Source organism: Toxorhynchites rutilus, chromosome 1, assembly GCF_029784135.1.
Source record: "Toxorhynchites rutilus septentrionalis strain SRP chromosome 1, ASM2978413v1, whole genome shotgun sequence".
Taxonomy (NCBI): domain Eukaryota; kingdom Metazoa; phylum Arthropoda; class Insecta; order Diptera; family Culicidae; genus Toxorhynchites; species Toxorhynchites rutilus.
In genome coordinates this window covers 183,310,633-183,332,737 of record NC_073744.1, presented here as the reverse complement: position 1 = coordinate 183,332,737, position 22,105 = coordinate 183,310,633, and the positions used below count along the sequence as shown (strand labels likewise).

Genomic DNA, 22,105 nt, shown 5'->3' with positions numbered 1-22,105 from the left:
GTATGTTTGGACATACGATGTTTAATCCCAATGTTTCACATGATGTTCGAACATGGTGTACAGTTTCTCTTGCATTTTTACCCCAAGCACCGGCAGTGCGTAGAGTAGAAGAAGCGAATCGGACACCACACCACCACCACTCAACGCGTGGTGTGTTGGTATGTTGACATGGAAAAAATGCTTTCCTTTCATGACAATGGGTGCTTCATCAAAAATATTGGGCAAATAAAATAAACCTCTTTTTCTGTTCTGAACAAAATAAACATCGATTGATATGAGAGTTTTTCACATTTGATATCATTATTTAGTGCACGCATCAATTTATATATTGAATTCATGTAACATTCGCTATTATTAGCTATTTGAACAAGTACTAAAATAGAATTATTCAGCAGTGACATGTTAGGCGTGACGCTAACCACTCGACCACGGGAGCAACAATTTTGGCTGGATCTTTGAATACGAATGACCAATACTGCTTGTTCGCGACGATCGCGACCCGAGCTATAAAACGAGCGGAGAAGAGGAGAAGAAAGGATGATGCAATCGCATGCACACATATCATATGTAGTGCAGTGTAAGTGTAGCTTTCAGTTTTTTCCTTCATTCAGTTTGTGATAACATCGAGAAATTAATGGTGTGTTTTAGCCGCTGAAATTTCTCTGCTGGTTCTGCTGTGTGCCGCTGAAGGTTGCATCTAAAACTAATTTTTGGGTATTTATTTTTCTGGTCAGCATTTGTACGACGTCGCCCGCTATGCAGTCGGCTCCCCAGACTTTAATTGCCAACATGCACGCAAAAAAAATAGAAAGCTTCTTTCTATTCAGAGAATGTTTTCTTTGAACGAAACCAAGGATTATTCAATCAGACTTGCAAAATGTGCATGAACGATCTATAAACTTTTACTTAGTCGCGGCAATACATACACACACTCTTTACAGATGCACGGGCCGAAGGTTGTGCAGTCCACTGATGATTCAACAAGAGCCAAAGGTTGTACCGCTCATGACAACTCTACACGAGCTGATGATTGCGCCGGCTAGTGATCATTCTATCCTGGATTTCTCGAGTCGAAAAAGACGCACCACGCTAGATATGGGATGCAGACTAGGGGGTCGTTGCTGATTAACGGTCAGCTGCATCCCAATAGGAAGTATCCCATGTCGGGCACACGTACAGAGCACTGAAGACTGCAACATCCCAATTATGAGAACACTTGTAATACTAACCTCGAGCCAACCGCGAGTAATCGGTTACATATTACTAACATAGTTGTAAGCAAACATTGTCAAAATATTGAACTCCCGACCCCGTTAGGCTGACGCCATATGAGCCTTAATAAAAAATATATATTTTGGTGCATGAACTTATAGCCTCTTAGTTCGTGCAATTTTTGAAATGCGAACTAAATTTCAAGTTCGTTTCTGTGAAAAAGTATTCTACGTAGAAATGTTTTGGGATGAATAATTTCTTTCCGTGTATGAAAAGAAACGAAACGAAAGCAATGAATAGCAACGACATCGGGTGATATGTTTGTACATGATGTTCTTGAATTATAAACATCGTGTTTGTTTTCACATGTCTATGTTTGTGTATCATTGTTCGTGTTGGGGATAGACACTCAACACTAGCGAGAATCATGTTCGAATTCAAACAAAAACATAGAATTTTCACATCGCGTGGACATGTGTAAGTGTTTTTCGGAAGACTGGTTGCAGTCATTTTTTCATCGTGAAATAGTAATCACCAGCAAAAGGAACAAGAATCAAAAAAGAAGCAGCTTAATCAAATCAAAAAACAATGTTGTGCTTCGTTTCCGTTCCTGTTGATGATATAGGATTTGATTAGTAGTAGTAGCAATTTCCAAATTGTTCTTTTTCAAAGCTAGTAGCGAATTGATTGAGAAAATTTAAAGTCTCTATAATTTAAAACATTATCATCATCTGCTTAACTTCTGTCACAACGTATTTTACCGTTTACCGAGCAGAATAAGTTTCATCAGTTATTTTCAGAGTTATTTTTCCAAAACAAAATCCGCTGTAGGCTTGTAACTTCAAGCGTTTAGAGGCACGTTTTCACTGGAAAACCGTACGCCACCCGATTAGAGCAGCCGCGTTAATTTCCATGTTGTCTGGTGAAGAGTGCTTTTGTATTTTTGCATTTTTGTTTGCTCTAGGCGTTGCCAAAGGTAGAATGAAGTGGTTAAGAAATATGGTATGCTGCTGGTGCTGGTGAAATCAAATTGCCTGTGACCGAATGTGTGTCAAATGCGAAAAAGACCACCACGATAGCGTTCGCGATGAATACTTTGGCAACGCATACATTGACATAATCAATCAATTTGCGACCAGCTTGTGCATCGTTCCCGCGAGGACACGAATGAACCATCTTCAACTGCTTCTACAAAAGCAAACAAACCACTGACCAGTTTGAGTGTCCCCAAAACTTGCAACTAAAGATTTTTTGTAAAAAATATTAATCCAATATCAATCGAATCGAATTTTAAAGATTTGTTTGGAATGCTATAAATTTAATTGGGCTTTTTTAAGATGTTCGAGCTTGACGGTTGGATACTTTTGTTTTTTATATGTTTCATGTGTTAAATAAGGCACATTTTTATACAAGCACATACCTAAATAATAATTTTTTTTTGTTTTCAAATATTTGCTTATTCAATTTGGCCCATTTTTCATATTTGTGCAAAACAACAACAACAAAACAACGAAACAAAAAAAGTTGAAGGGTTCTGACCGCCTAGACATAATCGATAAATGACGTTGGATTACGTCACGATTTTTTTTGCATAGTGCTCCTGAATGTCTTTAATGAAGATTTTCCGTAGTCACATTCGGCCACTTGCAGTTATTGCCTTGCAGCTCTACTGATTTCACCCTACCCGTTTCGTCTCGTATTCCGAAATAAACAAAAAGTCCTAGAGAGTCGATTTTTGACAAAAAAATTTTCGAGATGACAACAGATCTCGACGTTTTATGTCATTTTAAGATATTTAGCATCGTTTTTCATTTTTTTTTCAACCATTGATCTCATGTAACATGCTCAACATTGTACAATCTTTGTGACGCAACAGATTTCGAGTTTCTCCATTTGTGCCCCCAATATGTCCACGAAAGACGTAGTCCTACTTAAAAAAAAAAATCGAAACTCGAAAGCCAGTAGTCTAATTGAAATGTGGTTCTGATAAAGATATAACAACAAACTTTCTAGAAAAAAATAAATGATATAGTATTTGAAATATTTAATCAAAAATTTAATTTTTTGTTCGAATAATATTGTTTTAGAGTTAATTCCTGGCAGAGAATTTTCTGAAAATTTATGGCATTTCCATTACTTGCTTTCAATATCCAATAAAAAAAAAATATATTCTATACGTAATTTTCGTATGTTTGAACATTTTATTTCGCCTGATATTCTTCCATGTTTGTGCATTTGATTCGGAATATATATTACATTTGTACATTAAATAATTTCTTTTTTTCTATCAGCATACTGACTTAATTTGATATGTATGTATACTTTGATGATATTCAACATTTTGCGCGATTGTAGCTTCTAAAACAATGTTATGCAGAAGCATGTTATGCATTCTTATTGTAAATTTAATTCGATTTAATTTGTTTTTTTTATTGTATATTTCAATTCGTCAACAATCTTGCTGTTGTTTTTCTATTTGGCTCTATTTTTATTGCAATACTTATTGTATTTGAGCGTTTCCTAGCATTTTCAATGAATATTTTCAACCATGTCGGACTCAGCAAAATGTAGCTTTTAATAATTTAACAAACAAATATTTTTTGTTTGTTTGTGTATTCAATGAGTTTAGCTGTCATGATTTATTTTTGCAGCTTATTTTCTTGGTTTTTATTTTAATTTCGCCTCGTTTCTTCATGTCTACGTATTTGATTTCAACTATTTCTTTTTAAATTGTTTTTGTTTTAACTTGGTCAAACTCTTTATGCTTCTGTTTTTTATTTGTTATAACTCTTAGTTACAGTTTGTTCATTTTAGTTTTCCTTATTTTTATGTATGTAAATTTATTTTTTCCAAGTTTGTATGATTGTTCATTAATTTGGCCCTGTTTATAGTTGTAATTTTCTGTAATTTTCTGTAATTTTTGTAATTTTGGTAATTTTTGTAATTTTTGTAATTTTTGTCATTTTTGTCATTTTTGTCATTTTTGTCATTTTTGTCATTTTTGTCATTTTTGTCATTTTTGTCATTTTTGTCATTTTTGTCATTTTTGTCATTTTTGTCATTTTTGTCATTTTTGTCATTTTTGTCATTTTTGTCATTTTTGTCATTTTTGTCATTTTTGTCATTTTTGTCATTTTTGTCATTTTTGTCATTTTTGTCATTTTTGTCATTTTTGTCATTTTTGTCATTTTTGTCATTTTTGTCATTTTTGTCATTTTTGTCATTTTTGTCATTTTTGTCATTTTTGTCATTTTTGTCATTTTTGTCATTTTTGTCATTTTTGTCATTTTTGTCATTTTTGTCATTTTTGTCATTTTTGTCATTTTTGTCATTTTTGTCATTTTTGTCATTTTTGTCATTTTTGTCATTTTTGTCATTTTTGTCATTTTTGTCATTTTTGTCATTTTTGTCATTTTTGTCATTTTTGTCATTTTTGTCATTTTTGTCATTTTTGTCATTTTTGTCATTTTTGTCATTTTTGTCATTTTTGTCATTTTTGTCATTTTTGTCATTTTTGTCATTTTTGTCATTTTTGTCATTTTTGTCATTTTTGTCATTTTTGTCATTTTTGTCATTTTTGTCATTTTTGTCATTTTTGTCATTTTTGTCATTTTTGTCATTTTTGTCATTTTTGTCATTTTTGTCATTTTTGTCATTTTTGTCATTTTTGTCATTTTTGGCATCTTTGTCATTTTATCATTTTGTTGTAATTTTGTTGTTGGTTTTTGTTATATTGTGTTTATCAATATTTTTCTTTTGAGTAGCCTTTTTAATTTTTTTCTATGTGGATTTGTATCCTGAAGGTTTCCTTTGGGTTTTTTTTTTGGTTTTTGGTCTGAATTTAATTTGTAGTGCTATTTTGCGGATAAAATATTGTTATGAGGTTTTTTGATCTATTTTTTTGAGTTATCTTTTATATCTATATTCTTTTTATTTAAAGATTTTCAGCCCTGTGTTTGTTTATGTAGCTTTTTTGGTCAACGTTTTTATAGCAGAATTCATTACTCATTACATATCAAATTCATTGGAACACGAATAGTTTTTTTTCCATTAAAGTAGAGAAGAACAAACCTTCAAGCATGACAATTTCTGTCGACCGCAGGTGCACATTTCCACGATACATTTCAAAACTTCTAATATCTAGTTGTTCCGCAGTCCTGTAAATTGCTTGTGTAGGATGATTTGATTCATACATTAATCAAAGTATTACTATTTTCCCAGTAAATGAGAGAATGAGGATCATTTGATATAACAGTAGTCCCCTTGGCGACATGGGAATCGACACCGCCTCGCGTATGTCGATGTCGCGTATCGATGTCCGGTATGACAATTATTCTGACAGCTACAAGCTATTTTTATCATCTATACACTAAAAGCTAATCAAGCTTAATTACAATTCTCGCTTTTATACGCTCGGAAAATAACTAGGGAAAACACATCCTAATTCGTGTCGCGTGGGTAGTCGCGGCATGAAAGACTTCTCCTGTAGGTTTGAAATCCCTATCCCATCAGAATAGATGATTAGATTTCTATCTTCGTGTTTCCATGTCCGACGCACAGTTGTCGCTATGGGATACAGTTTTTTTTCCATCAAAAAAATATTCCGAGCGTCCGTGTAGCTCTTCGGTCCTGATGAGGCTGCCTTGCTTTTCCCATCTCGTTAATATTTACTCGCTCTTATTTTGCGCCACTTCCTGGATAGTGAAAATGAAATTTAGTTTTTTTTACTGCAGCAGACCGCTGCGGAAGCATTCGGGATTGCACTCTAAATTATTTTTCTCGTTCTTTTGTGGGGAGGCGAACGCGGATTTAAAACAAAACTATCTGGGTAGCACTCCAGCAACTCGGATAGTTTCGAAACATTAACACGTGCAAATTCTCGGGAAGATAATTATTAGTGTTTTTTCTCCGCAGAAAACAATTCACCAACTTTCGATAGCTACCGAAATTAATAACGAAAATTCCGTTAAAACTTCGGAATGGGGTTGCAAACTTTGAAGGGACCATCAAATAGGAAACAAGTTGAAATAAAGCGCTTACAGTTTATTTAATAAGAGAACCCCGCTCACTTTGGGCCCCGGGCTTGTCCTAGCAGAACATGGTTCGTTACAACGTGAACTTTGATGTCCTGTTACATAAGCCATTTGGAATATTCTTGGTGTCAATGTTTTATGCAGTGAGCAGTTTATTGCTCATTATAACACTCAGACTTCAAACCGAATGCGTGTACAAATTTTTACCAACATTGAAAGCAGTTAAGTCTGATCCGGTCGAGCATTCTAGCGACTGTTCGTTCTTCCCCCTAAGCCAGACTTTAAAATTCTCGGCAGCAGAGTAGATATATTTCGCCCCGATGATCCTTACGGCTCATATGTTTAGCAAAACATCAGTTGGCATTCGCTGTGTTCTGAACGAAAAATCTAAAATAAAGAGCCGAACCAACCGGCAGAATTTTAATCAGCTGATTTTCGAACTCTATCCGCTTCCCGTATCTTCTCTGTTCATCTCGGAGCGCACGCTAGAGCTGAGCGTGTCTTCCAAAAATAGCCACGGCAACCATTTTGTTGGCCTGGCAGACAAAGGTTCATAAAACTCAATCACTCACCCTCACTACCCGACGAGAGCTTCGGTCCGTTCGGGTCCGCGCCGTCAGTGGACCCGAAGTATTCTTGACACGTCTCGGTGTATCATTATAAAATGTCCTGAAAAATGGATAACCGATACTCCGCCGCGTTGGTTCGGTGCGATCGGCGGAAAACAACCAAACGGAATCGCAGATGGCGAAAAAGGGGGGAGGTTCGATTTGGCAGAATCGGCGGAAAATGGCCGCCCTCGTCCGGCTAGCTAGCTGTGTCAGCTAGCTAATGAATATTTTTATGCTCAGCGAGCAGACAGAAATACGCCCACGGCATTGGTGGGCCACAGGATGAAGGGAGGCACAAAACTTTTTTTCCGGCGGTAGGGAGGGAAAAAAGTTCATTAGTTCATCAAGTTTGGCCGAGCTTATTTACGACAAAATTGGCACACAAAACTTACCGACGGGGCTCTCCTCATTCCAAAACGAGTCGTCCAGAGTGTAATCAGCTTCTGCAAAGAGACGGGAAAGGAGAGCAAACGAATAGTAATCAGAATCTTGATATGGCACAGAGAGCACTGCTATGGTGGATTCTCCACTAATTCAACAGTTTTTATTAGCGGTGTTTTGTTGTTTGCTAGCTAGCGTGAGCTGGATTTTCTTTCCGTGACCACCGGGCCCCCCATCCCCTACAAGGGGTAGGTATCCGATAATCTAATCACCGGTTGTTTTTATCGCGTGATTTCCAACCATACTGTGCGGGAAACCGAATAAGGTTTCACCGCCCCCAATCGGAAGGGTGTTGCCCATTGGCACCCAGCAAATTAGAATCAATTAATTTTACCTTTCGTGGTTGCTGGAAAGAACAATACCCAGAATAAACAACGTCTGGTTTCGGGTTATTGGCTCGTTGGGTCAGGGATGAATAATTGGATTAGAAGATGGTGGTGAGCTCTACTGAATTATAGCTATAAATTTTAAATGAGGTGCATAAGAGAAAGGAAGTTAGAATTAAGCTGAAGAAAATCGCACCTGTTTTAACGCACCAGAAATCGTACATTAAACAGGAAGGGTTATTTCAACGCAGTACTACGTCTAACAGGACAATATGAGGGTTAAATGAAAATCTAAAAACTGAACATGTAAGAAATAATGAAAAACTTAGAACTCCGCAACTTCATGATAGATAAAAAAAAAGTTTTCCTCAATCGACTGGAAGTAATTTCACATATCTATCACAATGAAGACAATTTTATATTATTCAAACACAAAAAAAATGTCGAGCATTATCTAAACGCGCTAAAGAACACATTTTGATTAGCTCAATGTGTGCTCCTCAAACTGTACTGACAAAAAAAAATAGGAGGTTGTATTCAAGACACGACCGCATTGTTGACGTAGAACTACTCTTTGGTCGCCCTAAAATGTTTTTTTATTGTACAATCAAATTGTTTGAATTATAGAATTGTTTGATGATTCATTCTTGTGCTCGCAGAACAATACATGCTAGAATAAGCGCAGCTGTCATCCTTAGTGGAGAAAGTTTTGCTACTGGCAAGCGAAACCAAATCACATGCAACATTTCAGAACGACATGCACTTTCTTGGTGACTAAATAAACGAAATAAACTCTATCTGTTAATCTCAACAACCTCGAAAAGAGTAGCACTGCTTCATTATGATCAAGATTAGCGCAAATACATCAAATAAATCCTAGTTGAAAGCAGTTTGACGACTGGCACGCGAGCCCAAATAAATTAATTAGTTAGTTGCCTCTTGGTGAGCTGACGATAGCCTAGCTTGATGATTCCCCGCACAATTGTGTAGCTCAGAACTTTAATGCAATGGCGTCAGTTTGATGCAATGATTGCAATGCCAGAGACATCAGCGAGTGAGTAATTTGGTCGCGTCCACAGCTCAATCCGAAACGAAGACATGTGATGACGCAAAACAAGGAAGATATTCATATTATTCATCGATATTCATCGCTTTGAATACAGAACGATACTGAAAGTTTGCCTTTCTTCCTTGCTTGAGACTTGAAAATTCTTCAGTTCGTTCGTCTGTAACTTTCAAAAAGGCCCATGGAAAACTTTACTTCATCCATAATATTACTCCTTCCCCCCCATTGCCTTGAGAAAGGCATTCGATCCCTCGCCATCCAGCACGCCCAGCAACGATGTTGTTCAGTCGATTTCCTCACGAAGAATGAAACTTTGCCCAGTTCAGTTTTTGCTTTTAAGGGACTTTAACCCGATGGTTCCCTGTTGAAATTATTATATCTTGTCGGACAGGCCGGTTTCTTTCAGGAATCGGTCAAATCGGATCACTTTGTTTCCGAAGGGTGGCGCTAGTACTAACTCCAGGGGGAAGTCCAAATCGTTGGCCGAACGTTCATTGTCATAGGCTTTGCACTCTGTTATTATGTGGGGAATGGATAGGACTACACCGCAGGTGATGCAGTTGGGGGGATCTTGTTTTGTGATAAGGAAACTATGGGTAAGGTTTGTGTGTCCAATGCGAAGGCGGGATGGAACGATGACGATGTCGTGGAACGGGATTGTCAGGCCAACCAGATGCACGTGGTTTGATTTGCCACAAGGCAGTGTTATGCCTGCTTAACCATTCCGAGTCCCACGATTCTCTTAAGACATTTTAGTCCAACGGATAGCATCCATAGAAGACATAGCGATCGCCTCAATATCACAGTTCCGACCTAAAACCGCCAGTCTGTCGGCTTCCTCATTACCGAGAATTCCAGAGTGACTTGGAATCCAGCAAAAGGGAACATTTCTCTCTAAAGGGAAAATCTCAATGGAGAGAAGCTAGGGGTGTTTGGAAGAAGCGGATTTCCGCTCTTGTAGACAGCTGGCAGAATCGCTGAAGATAACTACTGGTTTTCCAGACTGGGAGGGTTAAGGGCAGAGCCCTTCAAGAGAGCGTAGGCTTCCGCACTGAAGATGAAGGTAAGGAAGAACAGATACTTGTACATTCACTGGTAATTCCGTAGCCAACCTTGCCGTTGGCAACGGAACCATCAGTGATAATACAATGAAAGCTTTCATACCTCTCACTACACGATTTGAGGAAATGTTATTGGCTTTTGTATGGAGGATCTCCGACTTTAACTTGATTCAATAGGAAAAGATCAATTTTAGGAGGGGATTGGTTCCAGGGTCTAATTTTGGTTCTGGGTAAGGTAGCTATAGGAGGAAGGTTGAAATTGGTCATGGAATGTAGTAGTTAGTTGGCTCTTAGTACCAGGGAGACATCTTCGCGACCCTTGAGGCTAAGTCATCTTACAGCCTTAGTAACCACACAGACCGTCAAGTAGTACTTTAACGGCATCTGGCCACTTTCGGCCATCAGGGCAGAGGCAGGACTCGTAATGAACACTCCAGAGGCAGTTCTGAAACTCTGTTGTACAACGGACATAGCTTCTTTTCAACATGATTACCTCTGCTGAAAAGGCCAGCGCCGTAGAACATTTTGGATAGAAGCCAGCAGTTGACGATTTGCATGATCGATGTTAAATGGGCACAGGAAACTCTAGATGCTATCGTTCTGATTATTTGGAGGCGCTTAACTGGAGTACTCCTCACATAGTCTATGTGGTGAGTAAAGCTGAGCGTTCGGTCAAGATTCACCCCGAGGATCTTGAGAGACATATCTTCTATAATAGTGGTTTGCTTTAGCATGAGTTTTGGTAACTTGCTGATCTTTTTCCTATTGTTGCTAATGTGTTGGAGTTGGGATTTTTCTGGGGAAATTGTGAAGCCTGTTTCACCAGCCCATTCTGAAACGGAGTTAATAGCGGATTGAAGTTTTCTCCTGGCCATCGGTTCGAAATGATTGAATGAGATGAAAGTGATAATATCTGCATACACCAAAACATGAACATTAGGTGGAATATTAACAAAGAGGGATTGCATACAGATCAAGAACAATGTAGGAGCAATAACCGACCCTTGAGGAATACCGTTCTCCTGGATCCTAATCCCGGAACGGTGATTGCCGATTATGACTCCAAATCTTCTGTCATCGAGGAAGCTTTGTACGTAACGACCCATACGACGTTTGATTCCCCATTCCTCGAGAGATTTGAGGATTGGGAAGGGCCAGGCGTGGTCGTATGCTTTTGACATGTCAAGAGATACAATGTCACCTTGCATACATCTTTCCAGTTAGGAATCAAGGAGATCCTCAAGTTCGGTGAGATAATCGTCTGTACTTTCATAGGGACGAAAAGATGAAAGTTTGCCTCAGCGAGATCCACTGTTTATACTTTAGGCAAATATTCCCCTTCGTTTCCTTTGTTAACGGAGACTTTACATCTTACGATTTCCCCTTCTTGTTATTTTTATTTTTGGCTTTCAGAGGGTTTAAACTTTTCTGTTCAGAACAAATGTATGAGGAAATGGGATTGGAAGCGTTTTTTAAACCATGTCCAAATCTGTTCTTCGTTATAAGGAAAATATGTTTCAAATTTAACTTGTTGTAAAAAGTCTTGACAAATCCTGTACATTTTCCTTTTATATGGTCTTCTGTACTGTTTCGTCGTCTGGTCCATCATCATTCACTGACGAAAGTCTTTCAAACATTGCGAAGTTGTTCAATTGAACTTCACATTTCAGATTTGGAAATGGCATTTTTCTATTGCAAGTAAGGTGAGTGATACGATTAATTCTTCAATGTTGGTTGCTTCGTGAAATTTCATATCAATGACCGATCGTGTATTGTGAAGAATTTAGCACAAGTGATAATGTGTAAGTGTAAAATTCTATATGGTGGCAGTTGTATTTAAAATTACTTGATATCGATTTATCTCAATTTTCATAAATAAAAACCAAGGTTTGTTCCCGATCGAGAACGGGGCGTTCGGTTCCAGCTGTCTGTTTTGTTGTGTTCATTCCCACCTAAGGAAAAATCATACGGCGAGAAAAATTGGAAAAGTGAAGAAATATTCGAAAAAATGATTTCCCATATGTTCTACATATAGTATTAGATGTTGTAAGTCCAATTAAAATTCACATTGGGTTAACAAAACACTCAGAAAGTAAAAAGTATAAAAGAAAATTATCTTTTTCATTTCAAAGATGTTTTCTCTATATTAAAGTAACATGTTTTTACTGATGAGAAAAATTGATAATTGTGTTTGGTATTGATATTTATGTTATATTACATTGGTGAGCTTTTTTTTTCTTTATTTCATCTATACATGACACAGGCGGCATCTCGTCTGGGGTCACAGGGGGCGGCTTTCGTCATATCTTATGCCACTTCGGCATCTGCTATCTGATAGGCACCATCCAACGACTGTTTTTCATCCTTCGGTCATCATCATCCGGTAAACACTGGTAAAGTGAACAAACAATACCAAAAAAGAACCAAACAAAACGGCCCATTTCAGGGCCACAAAATCATTATCAAAGAGTTTAACAATGTTATTATTCAAACATATCTAAAATCAACAGATAGCCTAACGGAATCTTACGTCAACTACGCGGTTGTATCTCGGAAACAACTCTCATGTGACTTTTTTAAGCATTTCATGCAATTATTGAGACACTTCTACTTGACTCATAGCGGGGGCAAGGTGGCTACTATTGTAAGAGATGTGATTTACCATAAACGCACCTTTGAAGGCGCCTAATTGACGAATTGAATGAGAACATCATACCACTTGAATTACTGGTTGAATAACTCAAGGAGCATTCATGATAAATTTGATGTTTTTTATTCTGATACCAGATATAATGATTTTTAATTGTGATAATTTCGCAAGGGTTGCACATTAAGCACGTTATAGGTAATTCAGAAGAAATAACATCTCCCACTCTTGTCACGCTTGATCTAAAGTACAACGACCTTGATATGTAGCACAATTTTGCCGGATACAATCATCCTCTATACGCCTGCATTCACGTGTCATTTCATGTAATCATCTCACCCTTAGTGGTGGCCAACTTTACCCGTCATGATTTTATTAACACCCTTTTCATACCTTTTTTTAATTTATCATATAACATTTTGAAATAAAAAGAAAAACTTTTGGAAGTCAACGTGCTTGCGGAAAACATCCTAAAGATCGATGCTGACGTAATGAAATACCTCAATTTTGTATGGATTGTGTTTAATTGTACTCTATGCTTAGGGTGGCCATTATACCTCGTCTCCCCCTAACTATTATCGGTAAGTTGAGAACAATTAATTATACGCATCTAATCATATTGTGGGTTAACGCAGAATTGTAGGCAAAAAGATTGCTCGATGCGTTGTGGGGAAAACGAGTGGTTAGTAAAATAAAAAAAAAATACTCATTTTAGTTGTCAAATTGTTAACTTTTTTCACTATATTCACTGTTTATGTCTTAAGTAAAAAAAATGCTGGATATATTTCCTGTCTAATGGTATACAACACAACATATGTCACAATAACGGTTTTTAGTAATATGCATTTGAAAACTCTTAATGTCATTTTTTTTTGTCAAAAATCGGCAATCTGGGACTTCGTTTTTTTCGGAGTACGAAACGAAAAGTATGGTTTTGGGTGTCAATAAAAATAGTTATCTCGATTTTTCATTCGGAACTTGCTACGAAATGTTGATTTGCACGATAATATACCCTTTGCAAATATTAGCTCATTCGGACTTCATTTATTGGTGTCACAAACGTTGAAATTTCAGTTTTTTGAAAACCTAAAAATCACCGGAAATCGGGGTTTTTGAAACAAATTTCTGATGCCAAATGTCTTAAAATTGCACGATTCGTCGAGAAGAAATGGGAAAATCTGCGCTGGGCTGTCTTTATTTTATCATATTTTCCGTATCAAACATTTATTCCATGTAACGGAGAAACATGTTATTTGCAAGTGACTGAAAAATCTTGAACGAGAATTGTGTTCGAAAATAATCTGATTTTTTAAACGGTTTTATTTAGCTTGCCCTGTAATCTGTTTGTATGTTTGTATGTTTGTATGTTTGTATGTTTGTATGTTTGTATGTTTGTATGTTTGTATGTTTGTATGTTTGTATGTTTGTATGTTTGTATGTTTGTATGTTTGTATGTTTGTATGTTTGTATGTTTGTATGTTTGTATGTTTGTATGTTTGTATGTTTGTATGTTTGTATGTTTGTATGTTTGTATGTTTGTATGTTTGTATGTTTGTATGTTTGTATGTTTGTATGTTTGTATGTTTGTATGTTTGTATGTTTGTATGTTTGTATGTTTGTATGTTTGTATGTTTGTATGTTTGTATGTTTGTATGTTTGTATGTTTGTATGTTTGTATGTTTGTATGTTTGTATGTTTGTATGTTTGTATGTTTGTATGTTTCTATGTTTCTATGTTTCTATGTTTCTATGTTTGTATGTTTCTATGTTTCTATGTTTCTATGTTTCTATGTTTCTATGTTTCTATGTTTCTATGTTTCTATGTTTCTATGTTTCTATGTTTCTATGTTTCTATGTTTCTATGTTTGTATGTTTGTATGTTTGTATGTTTGTATGTTTGTATGTTTGTATGTTGGTATGTTTCTATGTTTCTATGTTTCTATGTTTCTATGTTTCTATGTTTCTATGTTTCTATGTTTCTATGTTTGTATGTTTGTATGTTTGTATGTTTGTATGTTTGTATGTTTGTATGTTTGTATGTTTGTATGTTTGTATGTTTGTATGTTTGTATGTTTGTATGTTTGTATGTTTGTAACATGTTTGTCTGTAGCGCCGACCCACATTAATAGAAATTTGACCCCCTTCCTGTTGACCGATTGATCTGAAATTTGGAACACACCCTTATCTCTGTAGAAAATCCAAGATGGCGGCCGCTACAAAAAGGCGGATCACATATTTTCTCAAAACGTATCCGATGAAAGTGCTTGACTAGTAGAACATTCATTATTCATGAAAAATGCAAATCCAAGATGGTTGCCACTACAAATGGCGGGCTGCATATTTTCTCAAAACCCGATTAATTTGGGAATCAAATGAAAGGGCTTGAATAGTAGATCACAGTAGATCGTGAAAAATACAAATCCAAGATGTCGCAATCACCAAATTGCAAATTACTTTATTAAACGGTTTCATTTAGCTTGGACTGTTCGTATGTATGTTTGTATGTCTGTAGGGTTGTCCCACATTAATAGGCACGTTGGATTTCCATTATTCACAATTAACGACTTCATGATATGTCCCACGATTTTATTTTAGGCTTATCAATGCCCTAGACTAATGAAGGAAAGGTGTGATCAATGTTGGTGATTGACGAGAGAATCGACGAAAGCATCCAACTTTTTTCAGCATGTGAAAACAACTTCTTCAATCAATGTGTTCGTCTCGCATCATACGATGCCACTCAGTGAGTGAGCGAATCCAAACATGTGGTAGACAAGTATTCTGTCTCGTAAGTAGAAAGAACAGCAGCTCTGTCGACCAATGATTCACTCTCCGTCGATCGGATTTGTGTGCGGATGAGACAGAGAAGGATCGCCAAGCGATAATTTTCCCATGATTGTACTCATTTGAACAATTATCATACCGACAGCAAGCGTTTTAAGGGCCAATGCAGCAAATGTCTGTATATTGTGATGCATACCGTACAAATATTTATAAGCAGGGAAAATAGCGGCGATTTTTATTCGATCAGTTGTTTTTGAATGTCCCCTACTTATTCTTTAAATTTATCAGGTGTAATACATGTTTTAGATGAATGTGGGTTAATTGTATATGCGATAAAAGATGTTATGATTTGTAAATGCTTGTGGTACAGTAGTTTGCTTCCGAAGAATAGCAGCATAAAGGACATTGGAAAACCGCCAGCAAGTAACTTTTAACGACCAAAAAAAAAAACAGGACCACCGGTAACGTAAAGAAGAAAACATCGAATAAAAAAGCTGGTGCATGAGAACATACACACAGATATGATATGAAATTGATAGCAAGAATTTTTATGTTATCCGGATGGTCTATATTTACCAGTTTTCGCATGGAGTATAGCGTTTCACCAATCGATGGAAAATAAATACGATACAGCAATCTTCCGAATATACATATTTCAGTTTTTGCGGAATGTTTCTTCAGGATAGAAATGAAGTTCTAATATAAATCCGAAAGAACTTTTCACACCATCAAATAACGTTACGTTCCAGATTGTATCCATTACTTCTCCCAACAAAACGTTTTTAACCTGTTTTTAACCCTAATATACTCGCGCAAATGGTCTCCCACCGACCGACAATCAATAATTTTGTTGCAAGAATGCAAGAGGATGAATTAAATCACTTTAAAAACTTAGTTAAGGCGAAGAACACATATTAATAGATTATCACGTATTCTGCAGGGAATATTGAACAACTTTTCTTCTGTTAAGAACTTAATAACAGAAAAGGTTACAATTATGATTTTTTGGGGTTATATTGAAATAATTCTAATATAAGTTAAGAAAGAGTAAGTACAGGTCGGACTCGATTATCCGGAGGCTCGATCATCCGGAGTATTTTGGTTTTGATTTTTTTTTGATCGAAAGTTTTGAACAATTTGTTAATATACTTTATAAATATGGTTATTTGAACAAATTTGTACGAAGCTAGATAGAGGAGAGAGCTGAAAAAGGGGTTGGTATATACAACTAGTTTCGATTATCTGCAGTAAATTTATATACGTTGGAAATTCCAAATTTAAATGAATACATCGATTTAATATTTAAACATACCTAATATGATAATTTAATGAAACATGGATGTAGTTAGGATGAGCAGTGTCTGTTTAGTATGTTTTAATTCGGTTATCCACAGTGCATCATATGATCTTTCGAATAATCATGGATGTAGTAAGGAAAAGGAAAAGTTGGGGTAGGAGTGTTGAGATTGTTGCAAAGAATACAAAATAAGTGATTAATCTTTGAATCCGCTTGGATAGTCCTTTGATTTATTGGATTCTCAAAAGATGTCTATTTCGCATCTTCATATGTTACGATATTATCGCAGAATAGATTCAATTTAATTTAATTTTTTTCTTGCAAATTATTATTTATTTTGGTTTAAAAATAAATTCATGAGAAACGATGTGCATTAGAGTGTCAATGAGAATGGTCATCTCAAATTTACGAATGGGACTTCCTGAAAAAAAAATGATTACCTCGAAAAAATACACTATACAAAATTTTAGCTCATTCAGACTTTACTTACTGTTGTCGTAAAGACGCCAAAGTTTGAGTCTTCCGAAAACCATAGAATCACCGTTCATGCGTTCATGCGTTCTTTTACAGCCGACAACGGGATCAATGGAATCATCCGGTACCTCGTCCCAAGCCTCGCCCACCCAAAACACAGCATCCCTAATGTTGATTCGCTTAACCATCTCATCGAACTCTCCTTGGCTCCTGGATGCCAAGCTTTTGCTTGTATTTGGACTTGATCATTTGAATAATATTTTGGTTCATGAGCTGTAACAAGGCAATGTTTTTTTTTTCGAATTTCAAAACATTATTCCTCCCCCATGGGGCGCTAGTCAATTTGTGGCTAAGATACTGCATTGTACAAATAAGTCAGTGCAAATCATAGTTATTTTACGTTTACCGAGAGATTCCCTTTTAATTTTCTTATGATTCGATTATCCGGAAAATTCGATCATCCGGAGTGAAAATAGAATCAACATTCCGTTTCATCTCTAGTCGAGAGTGAGCAGTCTGAGAAACTGATCATCCATTGCAGACCATTGGACAAAAACGATTTCTTCAAAGATTTGGTGTTTTGACGTAGGACTACGTCTTTCATTTCTATACCGGGGTGTAAAATCAAAGTTTCGAAAACGAAAGCGTTACGCCGGACACGGGGATTTTGAGCGTTAATAGCTCCTAAACAACTGAACGAAATGGTATGATAAAAACTTCATTCGAAGGATAAAATGTCTACGCGTTCTATACTTGTTACTTTCTGATCCAAAAACTTGTTTCAATAGTCTTAAAATTGCTTTCAAAACAGGTTATTGAAATCACCAATCGGTATATAAGCGAGCGCCGCTTGGAAATCCACTCAGCTCAAATTGAACAGCGATTGGAGCATGTTGTCGCTGTTGTGGTGAAGCTCTTCGTTTATCATGAAAGCACGGATGAACGGTGTCACCAAGAACCTGTTTGTGCACCTTAGGCCAGAAGGGAATCCATCAGGAGGAGAGTGATGCCACAAACGGTTCCCCGGGAAGATCTCGAAGCAGCCGCTACACACACACACACATACACGCGCGGAATTCTTTCCGTTTGGATGGCATTCAGCATCGAGAAAGATCCGGAAAATAATCTGCCAGTTCCTCTGGGAATTTAAAAATACATTCATGTGAAAGAGTTTATTTGAATGTTTTCTATCCATGTAACACTGTGACCAAATATGTTTCAATCAAGTGCTATTAACAGATGGTTATCGAGTTAGCATTAACCACTGGTGGGCTTCCAGTATCGAGGAAAATGTGGAAATATCTAATCGTTACTAAAAATAATCTGCCAGTTCCTCTGGGAATTTAAAAATACATTCATGTGAAAGAGTTTATTTGAATGTTTTCTATCCATGTAACACTGTGACCATGTCGCATTCGGGTAATTGTCAATTAGGGTAGATGTTACATTCGGGTAGCTGTCGCATTCGGGTATTTGTTACATTCGGGTGAGTCGAATTCGGGTGAATGTCTTTCGGGTAACTGTCTTTCTGGTGAGTGGGTTTCGGGTAAATGTGACACAATCATCCGCGATATGCCCTTAATATTGCGTAATACACTGTGACATTTGGTTTTGTGATTTTTCAGTCAATCACAATTATCAGGATAGCTTCTGAAGATTATTCTTCCCCATCAGTAGGATATTTCCGTACCCAATATTGGATGCATAAAACCTTGTGCCTCCAACGTAACGCTCTCGTTTTCGAAGTCCCCCAAATATTCATTCATTCAGAATGAATTCAGATTCAACTTCAAACAAATGATCTCTAAATCAACGATAGTCCTACGTCACCCTTGCGGTTATACCATAGATATAACCCACTTCCTGTTTTTACTTATTTTATATAATGACGAGTTTTGGTAAAAGTACTTGAAATTTTATAGTAAAAGGTAATTTTAAAGGGTAGATTAGAAGATCAATCAATGAACAGTTCTGCGATTGGTGATAACGAAAAGTAAATTTTGGGTGGGCCGAAGTTTGCCGGGTCAGCTAGTAAATTAATATTTCTATCTTCAGCACCGTTTGTCGGAAGATAGCCATAACATTACACGGTGCATTGAGTCTTGCAAATAATTTGGATTTTGATTTACAAGCGAGGATCGTTACCTTCTGACTTAAATACTATCTACGAATGACAATCGCGGATAATTATCCAGGAATTTATATCTATGATACTAATAGAGTGGTATGCTCCAGAATCATTGGCATGTTTGGTATCGCTGATTGTGAACTATGTAAATATTTGAAATCCATCGTGCACATTGGAATTGAACCGATACTTGTAGAATTTAAATTATTTAAATTCAAAACCCCTATGCGAACGGCATCGTGACACCAACATTTGCATAGCATAACAAAACTTATCTCACAACACTGATCGAATTATTTCATTTTATTTTCGACCAGTGCGTGAATATGCGGATTGCGTCGCACTCGCAAATCAATCGGTCGGAATAAAACTACACAAATTGGCTTTACAGATCAAAAACAACTGCCCAGTGGAATATATATTGCGTTCCGCTAAATTAACCACTCCAAAGGTTGGGATGTTTTCCATTCCAGCGAACTCTGACTGACCTGACCCAGAATTCCCCGATAAATACTCTCTAGCTCTCTCTCTCTTTCTCTCGGGCTGTCTGTACCGTTATTGATAGCCACTGTTGAAATACGTGCATTCGTAAGTGTATTCGGATTGAAATCATTGCTTGTCACTGCCAACTAATCCGATTTACTTGCTGACGGAACCCACTGAACCATCATCTTCTTGGTGGTCGCTTTAATCGGTGACTTCAAATAGCAGCTACAGTTTAGGCTCCATCCATCCACCTTCCCGAAGACGGAAAGCGTTCGCTCACACAAATCACCTTTGATCCTGATTAGCTATTGAGGTTTGTTCAAGCGGACGTTTTGTGTGAATATGAGCTAAAACCGTTGGAACCGACATGAGAGGTGAAACTTAATATATTTACGATTTCGTCAGCCAAATTATGAGGCAAAATTGTAGAACAAAAATAAAAAGGATGTGGTTTTCTTTCTCCCAATGCACTTTATTACCACTCAGCCCTTGTCCCCGAAGAGCCACACTGTTGCCACTGCGCTAGACGGCCCACTTTAGTGCCATCCTTTTTGGCAACCACTTAGTGCCACTCAGCCGAATCCATGCTGACGTGTTTTGGCGAAAGAAACACTCCCCCCTGCGATGAGTGGGGCTACAAGTGGATTTTTTTTTCTGGTACTTCGGTATGCGCTAACCACTCGCCGCCATCCATTTACCTTGCGGAAGGTCATTCTTGTCGGCTGTTGCCGATGCACAAAAGAGCTTGTATTCAGCTTCGATTGAGCTTTCACTCCCAAATTCCCCGACCGTATTAAATTTGGCAGCGCAAACATCGTAAAAACATTCGTGAAGCACACGACCTGACCTGGTCCTGGGTTCCCGGTGAAAGCGAAAATAAAAACGCACACCCGAATCACGGAATGGGAACATTTTTTTTTCTCGAATATGCTTTTAACAGCGCGCGAGTGTATTTTAGACAGTGTTTCCGTATGCAAAGACTGAACAAGCCCCCCGGGCTAGAAGGGATGATGGGGACGAATCCCGCCTCCATCCGGGTGATTAATCGGGACGAACATCTAATACTCCCCGGAAGCGTTATAAAAGTAGAATCAAGTGGTTCCGTTGATTCATTACCATCCCCCGTTGCCTCGCCGCTCGCGCCTTAAAATTATAGCTACTTCCGTTCGCTAAAATATAAACTGAGGAACAAACCCGAATCCATTCAACCCGGGAATCATGGGCAAACAAGGCACGCTTCCGTCGGCACTTATGAACTTGATATTTTAATTACGTTGGCAACGTTATAATTACACGCTCACTTATTCTCACTGCAAGGGATTCTCGTCGTTAGCGAGCTCGCCATGCTTAGCGGATACAACACAGATCCCGGTCGGAGGCCAGAAAAGTGCAGAAAATTTACTCCCACTCCCTTGTTGTGCGTGTGTGTGTGTGTGTGTGGATGCGGATTGCATTACTTGAGGGATACTATTGTGCTGTTACAAAAAGCGAAGAAGTTAAACAGAGTTATGATTGCACACAAACGCATATGTCGAAAGTTTCATGTAACGGGGGTTATCCTGGTTGAATTTGACGGGTGTTAAATAAAAAAATGAGAATTTTTTCAATACCTTTCAGTAACTCAAATAAAGAGCGTAAAATTTTCTTTCTCCAAGAAAATTGCTCTTTGGGCTCCCTAGAAACAGTAGGCGTGTTTGGTTTTGCTAGTTTGAATTTAGTCAAAGCAAAGATGGCGTCGAAACAGCACGTGCTCCGCGAACGCATTGTACGGTTCTACGAAACGCATTTCCAGCAAGGAAAAGCAAAATTTCACGGTGGCACATTTTAAGGAAGAAAATGTACGTGTCAGTACGGTATATCGTATCCTGGGTTCCCTGAAAGTAGAGCGGAAGGTCGGAAGTGGTCGTCCGGTGACGATAATGACGAAGCAGAGGAAGACATCGTTAAAGAAGCTGTTTGACAACAAGGACGCAACCAGCCTGCGTGACGCCGGTCGGAAATATGGCTGCTCCTACGTATTGATCCATCGGACCCTCAAGATGGAAGGAATCGTCTGCAGGAAGAAGACGAGGTCGCCGGAGTACACGGAGGAGCAGATTGAGACGGTTAAATTACTGTGTCGGTGGATGACCAAAAAATACTGCGGGACGTCTTTCGTTCTGGACGACAAAAGCAATTTTCTGCTGTCCAAAACGCATATTCCAGGAAATGATAATTACTACTCCAGCGACAAGTCATCCACACCGCCTGAAGTGAAATACAAGTTCAAGCACAAGTTTGAAAAAAAGGTTATGTTGTACATCGCCATTTCCGACCGGGGCATTTCAAAGCCTTGGTTTAAGCTGAGCGGTCTGGCAATCAACCAACAAATCTATCGAGAAGAGTGCCTCGATAAAATCCTGCTGCCGTTCCTGAACGAGCATCACCCGGTGGGGAAGTAAGTTTTCTGGCCGGACAAGGCGTCTTCCCATTACGCCAAGAAGACGCTGGCGTATCTTGAGGAGAAAAAGATACCGTTCGTGCCGATAGACCGTAACCCA

The 22,105-nt window shown here is 37.7% G+C and overlaps 1 protein-coding gene across 15 annotated transcripts in view; it reads right to left on the bottom strand.

Moving 5' to 3' along the window:
* LOC129768776 (disintegrin and metalloproteinase domain-containing protein 11) overlaps window positions 1–22,105 on the bottom strand; it is a 912,619-nt gene that overhangs the window by 481,802 nt on the left and 408,712 nt on the right. For all 15 annotated transcript variants that reach the window (XM_055770661.1, XM_055770645.1, XM_055770693.1 and 12 more), the window contains exon 3: window positions 7,249–7,299. In XM_055770661.1, the coding sequence (XP_055626636.1) occupies window positions 7,249–7,299 (51 nt within the window). The remainder of the gene's footprint in view (window positions 1–7,248; window positions 7,300–22,105) is intronic.